The sequence below is a fragment of the Cyanistes caeruleus genome, chromosome 3 (assembly GCF_971803275.1).
Source record: "Cyanistes caeruleus chromosome 3, bCyaCae1.hap1.1, whole genome shotgun sequence".
In the NCBI taxonomy this organism is placed as follows: domain Eukaryota; kingdom Metazoa; phylum Chordata; class Aves; order Passeriformes; family Paridae; genus Cyanistes; species Cyanistes caeruleus.
In genome coordinates, this window is record NC_141703.1 from 17,695,323 (window position 1) to 17,707,779 (window position 12,457).

A 12,457-nucleotide genomic window follows, 5' to 3' on the forward strand; every position below is an offset into this window, starting at 1 on the left:
GATAGAGTTCATTAGCTTATTACAGGAAAAATGTGCTCACTCTCCTTTTCCAAAGGTTAATTAGCTCATCACAGACATTTGTCCATGCTGCTCTCCTTGGTCTCCCCCAAAATCAGCCATACATGTGTCCCCTCTGAACTCCAAGCAATGGCTTGTAAAAGAGGACAACTTTAACCATGCATTGGCAGCTTCTTCATTGCCAGACTCTCATGCCTTTTCATAACATCTCTGCCTGACAATGCAGGGAGAGGAGGAGGAGGAGGTAGTGTCTCCAGTGTGAATGAAGTCATTAGTGCTCTCCAGTTTTCTCACTGGAAAATCCTGCTAAAGATTCGCTCTGGTTCCACAATGTTTCATGCATTGGCATAGCTCTTTTCTCTTTTTGTATTAAAGGGAAAACAGGGTGATGCTGTTTCCTGTTATGCTCCAGGTGATAAATATGTGATTTCCAAACATGTCCAGCCACAGGCCTGATCCTGTGATGTCAAGGGTGGCACTCTTAGGGAAAATGGATTCATGCCAAAGCAAAGATAGGGTGGAAATCTGCTCTGTCTAAAGCATTTTCATTAAGCACTGCTATGGAATATACTTCCTGTGTGCGCTCTCAGGGATCTTGCTGTTTCTCCTGTGGAAAAAGGAGGGGTGCACCCAGCTGCCATCTTCCTGGCATGGCACACACTGTCCACCATCTCCACAACAGATGTCCACTCTGCTGGACATCAGATTCAAACCTTGTGATAATCTGAAGGAGCTAGTTTTGAATCAATTTTATGGCTGTTCAGATGACCAGAGAGGATGTCATATAATTTGTCCCAGTAAAATCCAATTTTTAGCACAAGCAAAATGTGATCAGGATCCCTGGTATTCACCACTTTTTTCCTAATATTGCCTGACAGGATTTCATCATAGCAAAGATAATTATTTAGCATGTTCATTTCAGTGGCAATTTAAAGAACTGAGTGTATGTATTTCATACAGAGTCAGTTTTCCTAATTATTATCTGAGATGCTTATTTTGACTCAATTTTCTATTCCTCCTGAGAGGAAGAGAGCTAATCCACTCTGAATATTTTCCCTCTCAGATTATTTCTAGTGCTTGGTGTTGGAAACCAATCCTTTATTAGGAACTTATCTAGAAGCTATTGAAGATTTTTTTTCCCTTCTGCTTTCAGTAAGCATTGCATTGGATTTGGAAGTAAATTGGATGGATGAATTTGGAACTGGTGAAGCTTCTCTTGTTCTGCAGCTAAGCCCTAAATTTTATGATATTTCACAATTGCCTTGCAAAATTAGGAAAGGTATCTTTAACTGACAAAAATATCTTCTTTTTATCTTCCTGTTAAACTAGAAAAGATTAATTTTTAATGTAAAATCTGTGCGGGGCATTTATGGAGGAAACATGTTCTCATTTAGAATATTTTCTCAGGCGGAAGTTTCTCTAGGAAGCCTTGGTTTTGGTTTTCTAGTTTTACAAAATACTGTAAGACACAAACCTCTATGCCAAAAATCATTAGAATAAATTACTTTCAAAGTCTGGCAGGAGATAATTTTCCACAGAAATTTCATTATAGATAATGAAAATGAATATATTAAATAATATAATTTTCATACTACTTTGTGCAGTACAAAGGTGATCTTTGTACAAATATTTTGTTTCTTTTTTCATTGCTGTGTTCTAATTTTAAATTGATAAGAAAGCTGTGCATATACTTTTTATAAACACACATTAAATATATTCTTGTATTTAGAAATATATTTCTAAATACGGAAATGCCACTATTGGACTGAATCAGATCTTTTGAATGAGTTCATAAAATGTGACTTCCAGGTGCAGATGCAGAATCCTATTGCTGAGGCAAAGACACCAATTCAGCCCAATAAAAGCTCTTCCCAGGAAATGCCTGTCTGTAATCTTAAAGACTAGTTCAGATTCTTCCACAATATTTTCAGTCACATCAGCTGCAAAAGGCTGTAAGTTTGGGCTGGTGCCCCATGTTTGGGCAGCAGCTCCTGTGCCACCAATGTCAGGCAGGTTTGTGTAAAGATGAAGAGCTTCAGCAGTTCAGCCTGCAGTAGACAAACATTGGTTTTCCATCAGCTCCTTCCTGTTGCTTTCAACATCTCATGTTGGGAAATAAAGGAATCAAAGTGAGAAAGTCTCAGTGTCTGTGGATGAGGTTCACTCTTACTCCTCACCTCTGTAGCACATGAAAAAATCTGACCCCAGAGTCATTGCATATCTGGAGTTGTCCTCCAGCAGTTATGAATTGTTGATATCTCCTTTTGGGTACTCCAAAAGCCTCGATTGCTACACATTTGATTCAGTACATCACAGGTGATGGCTCTGCCACCTAAAGAAATCTGGAGAGAAAAAAAACAGGAAAGGGTAGCAACCAGAGGTCCCTCATTTCATATTGCACTATTTTTTTCCTTATTTTTCACTTTACTCCTAATGTAGTAAGGTTTTTTTAAAGATCTCTTTTATCAATTGGGCTTTATCACAGCACCTATCTCAGCATCTGTCTGGTGAGAGATGGCTAAACATTTCCCCTTGACTTCTGAATCACTCAGGTCCAGCCTGTAACAACAGGATGCCAATGACCTGACCTGATGTTGCATCCTTTAAAGACATACTTAAAGTTTTTTAAGCTTTCTTAGTAAGGTAGAAGTCATTATAATTGTCTTATAACTAAATTCAAGTAGTTTAAATGCCCTAGGGCTTAATTTTATTTTACCAGCTAGAATTCTACCATGCAGGCTTTCCAATATGTGTGGAATCTCTTCAGAATTAATCCTGGGTCTCTTTCCGTCCATCCTGCTGTGTCTCCTGTTTCAAAAAGGCTGTTTGTCTGGGATTTATTTTCTAAGCCATTCTTTTTCCTCTTGCAACGGTGTCTTGAAATAAAACTGCTTCACTATTTAATTCTGCTACTTCCCTGAGTACAAGGTGATCGTTTTTTTGAGTCCTTTTTCCTTTGTTAACCCTACTGAGAATTTGTCTAGAAAGTTGTATCCTGCTATCCTTGTTAATTGATGTTTTATCTGCAGGCAGTTTCTAAACCAGTTTCTGGTGCCAGCCATGTTCTTTGAGAGAAGGTTCTTTAATAGATGTTCACAGACCACCAGCCAGCATGTGGCAACTTTTCTGTATCATGTGGCCATTCCTAATTGTTGTGCTTGGTGGGCCTTGTCCATTTGCACACACTGTTTGTTTCCAAAATTTAGTTAGATAATTTCAATATTCATGACTAATTGAGCAATTGTCATGTGGCCATAAATTCTGTCTTCAAAAGAGAGAGAGAGAGAGAGAGAGCTATCCAGATTTCGTGCACAGATTATTCTCATGACTGGACCAAAGTTTATACAGCAGGCAACAGCAGAGCAACCTTCCCATGGATACTGTCACCAAACCTCTGTGCTGATCAGCAAGATATTTTATTGACCTGTTTAGTAAATGCTAATAGCCAAGCACTGCAAAGAGTGCAGGTGAATTTGTGGTGTGGATGCTGGAGGCACATGCACTTCCCCACAAAAAGGGATATAAAGATATCCATCAGCTGGGAGTAGGTTTGCATTCCTGTTGCAGTGGTCTGCAGTCATTTGGGGCAGCTGTGAGCAGTAAACTCTGATATTCATGAGAATCTCTGCAACACATCTGGGCACTGAGGATTAGTCCTGATTAATGCTGCCATTACACCTTCATTTGAAGCACTGTTTTTGGAAGAAGGGGTTAGTAAAAGTGAGCTCTGAATGTTTACACACCAGTGAAGGCTCTGAACTTCCCATAAAAATATAGTTTACAGCTGGGTATCCTCACCCCGCCACAGTTCATGGTACTAGGATTGTGATGGGGTATTCCCCTACTACATTATCTGTAATCAAATACTGTTCCACTTTAAGAATGAATAAAAGCAAATATGATACTATAAAAATTGCAAATACGATATTTAAATTTGCATCAAAAGCTTGTTTTTCAAAGCAAAATAGTTTGGACAGTTGTTTTGAGTTCTGACTTGTTACTGTTTTGGGGGTGTCAGTCACATCTGGATCCACAGTCTCCACAAGGTGGAGGTGATGTTGCCAGTACCATCAGAGGTGTAAGCAACAGAAGACTCTACAAAGCTGAGGAGGGTATGGGAATATAAAATGTATGACTGGATTTTTGTCACCCATTTATTATTCAGAATCAGAGTCATCACGACCTCCAGATTCCCTCCCCTGTTCTGGGGAGGAACAAAGCCTGGTAGCTGCAGGCAGCCATGTGGAGAGAGATGGGAACACAGGCACACAAGCACACAAATACAGGCTCAGACAGGCTGTGGAGCCTGTATTGTCTCAGCAGAAGTTGGACCAGGAGCAAAAGCAGAGTGAGAGGTGCTGAAGGTTCAGTATGTCTCAGTACCACATCTCATCAGAGGAGTGGGAAAAAATGTCTGTACTGGGCAGCTGCAGTGTGTGTGTTTGGGGCTCACAAGGGAAGGACAGAATGCTGTTTTTAGTTTGCTTTTAAACTGTTGGTCATTTCCATGTGTACCAGAGGCACCTGGCACAGGCCATCTCAGCATGCCCTTCAGCTCAACAAAGTGTTGAAGCCAGAAGAAAGTAAGAAAGCCAGAAGAAAGTTCAGGACTCCCCCAGGCCAGGCACAGCCCATGTGAAGCTGGTCTGTATTTTTTGCTGTGCAGGGATGGTGTGAGAGGGGAGCAGTGTCCCTCCTCCCCCAGACCTCGTTCAGCACATGCAAATGTTCTACAAATGCTCCCATCATATCCCAGACACACTTCTGACAGTCCTTGACATACTCCCAGGGGCTGCAGTAGTCCCTTTGCTGCAGGATAAATAGAAAAAATTTGGCGTGATAAGTCACGTCAGCAGAAGGCTGCTTTTCACCCTCTTTCTGCTGACAGAGCAGTGGAAGAGCAGGGCTGTAGCACGAACAGCCCTGCTGCTGCTGCTGCTGCTGCTGCAAATGAAGAAGAGTGAAGAAATGTTAGTACCACATTTAGCTTTATTGAAATTGAACAAATACCTTTTTTTAATAAACCCTTTTACAGCAAGTGTAAAATTTTAATGTTTTACTCATCTTATGTTACAGGTTGTCTTCTTCCATGTAAGCAAAAATACCATCTTTTTTTTCTTCTTTTTTTTTTTAATTTTTTTTTAAATTTTCTACTTTAAAACATGTAGCAAGGATTTGAATAACGCAGATCTGGCACCAAAAGGTAACAGGTTCTGAAAATCACAGTACAGTTTTAAAATTCTTAGGTTAATTAATGATATTTAAAATGATAGCCACTTTGAGTAAAGATATAAATTAGAGGTCTGTAAACAAGTTGTGTTTACCTATAGAGCTATTGACTGCAGCTACAATGAGAGCGGTAATAGAAACTCAATGCTAAACTGAGCTACACCTTTGAGGAAACAAGTTCTTACTAAGTAGTGTGGTACAGGGTAGCACAATAGGTAAAATACAGTTTGGCACCTCAAGTTGCATGTAAAATCAGCAGAAATAAAATTAAGTAAGTGCACTGTCTCCCAACAGAAATAAACCGGGCAGTTTCACTTTTTTTGGAGTGTCAACTATCAAATAAATCACATGACACACAAGTTCAACCCCAAAATTACAATTCTAGTAAAGCAAGATAATATTAAAATGCACACCCACAAGGATAGTAAAGTATAAATTTTTTTTCTTGGGTTTTTTTTTTCCCTCTCCCCTATCAGTAGAAATAATTTACAACCCACAAAAGGACTCCTTGGTGAAACCACTACCCACAGACATGATCATGGAATGTAGCTCAGTAGACTTGTTTCAAATAGAAAGGCAACATTATCCTGAAAAATTTTGGTCCTCTTATAACTCACTGTACTGTAGCCACCACAGTCTCTTGATAGATGTTTTAGGATAATTGTTTGTTTTCTGATTCTCTTTTGTTCTGAAAGGTAATATCTTGGTGATAAAGCTGGATAAAATTTGGCCCCAAATATAGATGTCTGATCAATGCTGGATCTGGAAGAACACACTAGGAGTACATAGGGGGAGCCTCTTGACCGGTCTCACAGCGTATTTTGTCATGGAATCACTTTTCCTTCTACACTTCTTTTCCTCTTTGCTAATTTTTTCTCCAGTGTTCTGGGGGAGTGGGGAAGAAATCCTTAGTCCATATGACATAAAGACATTTCACTGTTTATTTACATGTGGATCACTTTGGCTAAGAAGTCCTGGTGAACAAGAATTGCCTATTTCTTGTGAATGTCCTCATGCCGTATAATTTTGTATGTAATCCAGTAAAAGATGTTGAAAATGAGGAAGGCGAGTGGGAACGCAGCACGGGATATTGTATCAATCCTTTTTGCACGGTCTACAAACTTCTTTTTGATGGATTCTGAATCCTTTGGTGGTGCCGGAGGTGGGTTGGGTGGCGTAGCCTTGACTGCTGTGCCATCTTTGACTTGGAGGCAGTGGCCCATGCCATAGCCACTGAAATTGAAACGACTGTCACGAGCAACTTCGTCCTCCTGGAGGATAAAGAGGACAAGTAAGACACACAATCACCTGTCTATTGAGCATGCCATGTAGTTGAATAGTTGAGGTGCACCCCTGCAAAACACCTCCGCAAATTACCTGGTTATGCAATGAAACAAAGTCCTGGTTTTAAAGACAAACAAGAAGTTAAAACCCACATGAAAATATGCAGAAACCATGTGACTTCCAGTGTTTGTGAATCTGAGCTTTAATCTTCCTAGCTATGTCTAAATCAAGTGCCCTAAGCAGCAAGCTGTATCCCAAGCCCTATAGGGAAGAGATTTGACTCCATGAGTTTATATTGCTCTCCTTGAGCTTCCTGTGGGGGAAACACAGTCATGTTGGTAGCAGAGTGTCTGCTCCAGACAGGCTGAACTGAATGACCCAGAGATCCAGGGGCCAAGTTCATTTCAGTGTTTCCATTGCTCCATCTCAAACCTATGAAACAAGGGTAGATCATGGTCTCTCCTTGCTCACAGGAGTGCTCTGACAATCAGTACTTCAAATTGCACTGGGCACTTGGGTTTAGTGGTAGCTGGGAGTCAGGTGCAGTAACATGAGCTAATGTAGCATCACCCCGCAGAAATCCATTCTCTCTAGTCTGAGTGGCTGATATTTGTTTTTGGAGAGGTGAGTAACTACCACTGAACTTTATCACTATAATAACTGTGATGAAAGGCTTGTGACTGTGCTGGTAAATTCTCCCTAATGTTTCTGCTGTCTGATAGAACAATAGTACACAAGTCCCTGGCAATTCTCCATGAAGGATTCAAAACCAACAGACAAAGCAGCTCTATTCTTTTTCATTCCAGCAGGGATGGATTGTAAGTTCAGTAGCTTGTTCTAGTTAAAGACCTTTTCTTTGACCGACAGATACTTCACTGTTGACTGAAAATGACCACTTCTGGGGCTGATAAGGAGCCCAGTCCCTCACAGGAAATACTCCTGCCATATCATATATGACAATATATCATATCATATCTTTTACCAAACCACAGCCTTCTGAACTTAACAGAAAATCAAAAACTGCAAGAAAAAAAAGCATCACAGCAGCGAGATATTGAATAATGAGTATATTGGCTGAACTCGGGGGTGGGAAAGGAGGATAATTTGCACCTATTCAGGATGTAAATCACTGCTCCTTCACAGAAGAACCTCTTTCAATAGTAGCATTTTTCTCTCTCCCCAGCTCCAGGACTGGAATTGAATATATCACCCAACTTGCTCTCCCTACCTTGGAGCTGTCACGCAAAGGTGAATAACCAGTAGTGTGATTCAAGGATACCAAATGAGAAATAGTCACTCTGACTGCTTATGGCATTGAATGCTTATGGAAGGAGGGTAGGCAGTAAACAGTGCTTCGGAGACCCTGGCACTTCAGCATGAAGGTCTGTTCTACAGTGTATCCATGAGCAGGTGGAAAATTGTGTTATTGCAAGGCTGTTCGAGCACTTACCCAGGGCTTATAACCTTTTCATTTCAAAAGTTTGCCATCATTAAGAAAAAGAAGGCTGGTCCTCTGCTTTTTCAATTTTATTTATTTGCAGTTTGCAGTATCTCTGTGCAAACTCTGCTTGTCCTAGTGATTATAAGTATGTAAAGTATTTTAAAGATGAACCCACTGAGACCTAAGTTCTGGATAGCCTTATTAGGCAAGGCTTCTCTTGCATGACTTAATAACACTACCAGGTCCCCCAGTAACACAGGGAGATGCCTTCTTCACAGTGTTTTTCATTTTACTGAGTTTGAAGGATAAAATGCATGCCCAGGACATGAGAGGTGATTAAAAAGGGTAACAGATTTTCAGCAGCTGTGTTGCCATATGTACTTCATTCATTTTTAAAAAATTTAATTTCTGTTGCTCCTGAGAGATCTGTGGGAAGAATAAAAAGTACTGAGCTCAATGCAAGCTTGGAGAGTCCTGACTTCCACTGTGCCCTGGTGGATCACAGCTTTATCACATGGGGCTGAGCAATTCATCTCCAATGCCACAGCCTTCCTTTAGAGCTTACGCTGTAGCAACTTGAGTGGGAAGCCATCTGAAATTAGGGACAGGGATGTTTAAATCAAATTCTTTTAGGTATTCAGCACCCAACCCTTAACTGTAAGGAGCCACTTATATCCCAGTGGGATTTAGAGCCCTGCTTTTCCCACCCAGACAGTTGTCTGTGCCATTTCTTTCCCACAAAAGCCAGAGGAAAACAAGTCCAATCCCCATGTTAGTTTTTTATTTAGGACTGCAGCAGATTAGATTTACCCTGGGTACAAGAGTTACAGCATCCACCTGGGATATGAGTGATACATGTTGTTTCCCTCTCTGCTTGAAGAGATTTGAATGTCCTTCTCCCTAACAAATCTCTGGATTAGTTTGTTACTGTTTTCCCAACATGGAGCTATTTGCTGGTTGCAAAAACACAACAAAAGAAAACAAAAAAAAAGTGTTTATGAAGGGGGTTTTTAACCTTTATCAGAAAAACTTTTTTCAAAGCCTAAACAATTGATTAGGAGAATAGCACTGTCATTCTATACCCACTTGTTACTATACATGATATTATGCATTTGCACAAACACAGCACTAGAGACACCCAAGCTGTAGCTGTTGGGACCATTTAAGTACCATCAGGAGCAAGGAAAGCCAGGGACATTACAGTCCCACTTCCAGCTCTGGAGATGCCACAGCTCCATAACCACCATGGGATTTTTAACAATAAAATCCCCCAGGAGCCAAAGGAGCTTTGCAGTCTGGTATGTGCCTGCACACTGAGCACTGCCAGGTGTTACAAGCAAGACCTGACCCCATCAGAGCTCTTCTACCTGACCAGATACTGCCTGAAAGACCTCAGGGGGGTGAGATCTCTGCCCCTTGAAAGTGCCAATAGTGTTTACAGTTAAATGAAACCCTGGAGATAAGACCCACATGTCTGTGGTAAGAGGATACTTTTGCCATGAGACTGCCCAAGTGGGCTTGTGTCCTTTCAGCCCACTGAGCCACTAAACTGGTTCCACTCAAAATGAAGCAGAGGGGCAGAAAGGCTTCCTCTGTGCTGCTGAGGGGAGCTTGGGAATCAGCCCAGGTTCTGGAAGTCCATTGTCCATGCTGCTTGTGGGTTAGCACACTCTGTGGTAGATCACACCAAAAAGCTTTCTCCCAGACAAACCTGTTCCACTGGGGCTGATGCCACACACTGCTCATGATGCCATCATGAGCCATGTGGTGATATCTGGCTTCAGGAGTAATTTAATCCCCCATCTGATTTTCTTTAGCATTATGGATGTAATTAAAAAAATCTGTCTCCAAACCACCATAATCTTATGACAAAACCACAATTTGACATTTTAGACAATCTTCCAGCATCCTGTTACATATAAAGGACTTGGGGGAATAGTCACAAAGAAAAACAAATTAATACACTTTGATAAATAACCCTTTTTAGAATTATAATTCAAAAGGTGAGATGAAGAACTGACCTTAAGTGACCCTTAAGTAGTGGATATGTCTTCCTTTGACTTAGGGGTTTGGTGAACTACTGCACAACTTACCTTGGATACCCTTGGGTGGGGCTGCAGGGCCAGTCTTCATTCTCAAGGTCATGTTCAGTTCATACCCTCTGACATATCTACCATGGACACTCATCCACTGACAGTCTTCAACCTGTTCACTAGCTTAGTCACTGATAAAATAGTCCAAATGACTTTTCAAACATCTCTATCATTATTTTAATCAGACTATGCTTAAAACACATTCATTTCAAACTGGGCAGGATCTCACTTGCATAAATCCCAGACTATTTATGTGTTTATAGATTTTAAAACCAAAATTAAAGAGCAGCTGGAAGCCACTGGACATCAACTGGAGTGGCAGAATCTGCTGCCATTGAAGTTATTAACTTTATTTTTCTAAAGAGATGTGAAGTTAGGTGATACATAATACAGAGACACAAATCCATCTGTCATTGATTAAAGCATAGGGAAAAGGTTCATAAACTAGGATGAGAAACAGAAAAGAAATTAATGACAAGAGGAAAATATTCTTTTGATGGTTTTCTTTCAGATGTTCACACCCTGAGTATTTTAGAAGAATTATCCATTGTAAACTAATTCTATTTCCTGCGATTTGGACAAGTACTTTCCATAGATGTTTTTCAACAACATAAGTTTATGACTATTGTCTTATGATGTCATAATGAAAAGGCTTAGGTATTAGCTTTAAACAATTTTTGTTAAACAAGAATTATATATTTTTCTCATTTTTAATTACCCTTTATGAATTTAGTGATTTTTTTTGTGCTTTACAAATTGATGGCATTAAATTTTCTTGACTAAGCTTTACAGTAAGCAACATATAAATGGGGTTAATACTTCTGAAATTATTTTCCTTTTTCCATTTTTCATTTTTGTAAAGCTTTTATTTCTACTCCATCAGGGCTAGAATGTATTTCATACTACCAGTTTCACACCAAAGCAATCAGACATGGGGAAAACACTTTAGAAAATCTAGCCTATTCAATGCCTTACATGCTCAACTTTCTGTACAATGCATTTTGAAGTGCTTTGTCCTCACCACTTTTAAATGCTTATTGTCAGCATTGACTCAGCTTTAACAATGAGGGAAATGAGAGAGAGGCTGGCTTCAAACAGTGTATTTAATTTACTCTCTGATGTGATTTATTCTTTTAATTTTGCTACTCTTTTCCAACATATGGTGTAAAAACTATTTAAAAGACTATCTGGTTTAATTAAATTTCAAGGACACAGATGATTAATTTTAGGTATAGGATAGAGAACATCAGAGAAATTTTCTTTTTGGTATTCATAAGTATAAAGTTAGAAACCTGGAATCAATTGAGACTTGAATGCAACATGGAATCATTAGGGAATGGACACCAAAATATCTTTGGAGATTTCATTCTAAAATCACATTTATGACTTTGAGACACCTCCCATCTCTCAGTACTTTACATAATTCATGGTGTGGTTTTGCAGACAGTCATGCTTACATGGTTTCAATTCTCAGGAGTCACTGAGTGTGTGGACGAAGATAGTTCAGCTGAGAAGCATATTTGGACTTTCAAATCCCCTTTGGTTCCTCACAAAGTCTCTTACAAAATTCAATTCAATTAAATTCAATTGTGAAGAGATGAGAGGTAAGGTCCTTTCATAGATTAACTGTTTAAAAGGCAGTAATGGAGTTTAGGAGTAAAAGATCGATTTCATAACTGGGGGATTGCTGGAGGGGATCTCTAAGAATCTGTGTGAGAGCCACTCAGAAGGAACTGACTTATAAATAAGCTGGGACAAAGGTTCCCAAGGGAAGGCACACAGGTGAAACAAGATATTCAAAGCAGAAAAAGCTAAGCCAGGCTTTCCACAAGGATTCTAAAAGGTGAGTGACTAAGTAACAAAATAGCAGTAAATGAGATACAGGGTTGATAAGTGCGAGGTAAATCATTGCAGAAGATAAACCTAATTACACATGGATGATAATGGGCTCAAAATGTTTTTTGGTTTATTTTTTTTCTCATTTGTGAGTTTGGGAAATTACCACATATATGATTCTGACATTAGTCCTCTGCTAAGCAGCAGTCAGGAAATGGGCAAACAAAATAGAAAATGCTTCTGCCATCTACTCACAGTGAGATCAGATTTTGGACACAAGAGGTATTTCTAGTCACTCAGTCCTAGTGAAGACATAGCAGAAGTAGATAAAATACAAAGAGGGGCAGCAAGGATAATAAAGACCTTTTTTTGCATAAGGAAGAAAATTTCATCTTAGAAAAGCTGTGTTTGGAAGGTGATATCACAGGATGCTAACAAACTTCTCTGATTTCTTTCAGCCAGAAAAGCTCTGGATCTCAGCTTTCCTATGCCAGATGTGATTCCCACTTCTTCTTAATCCAGACTTCAGAGGAGCAGAAGGTGATGTAAAATTGTC

At 39.7% G+C, this 12,457-nt stretch overlaps 1 protein-coding gene across 8 annotated transcripts in view; it reads right to left on the reverse strand.

The window, feature by feature from the left end:
• Positions 1 to 4,985: 4,985 nt before the first annotated feature.
• GLRA2 (glycine receptor alpha 2) overlaps positions 4,986 to 12,457 on the reverse strand; it is a 123,625-nt gene continuing 116,153 nt past the window's right edge. For all 8 annotated transcript variants that reach the window (XM_023918402.2, XM_086880041.1, XM_023918401.2 and 5 more), the window contains one exon: positions 4,986 to 6,518. In XM_023918402.2, the coding sequence (XP_023774170.2) occupies positions 6,240 to 6,518 (279 nt within the window). In that variant the 3' untranslated portion in view covers positions 4,986 to 6,239. The remainder of the gene's footprint in view (positions 6,519 to 12,457) is intronic.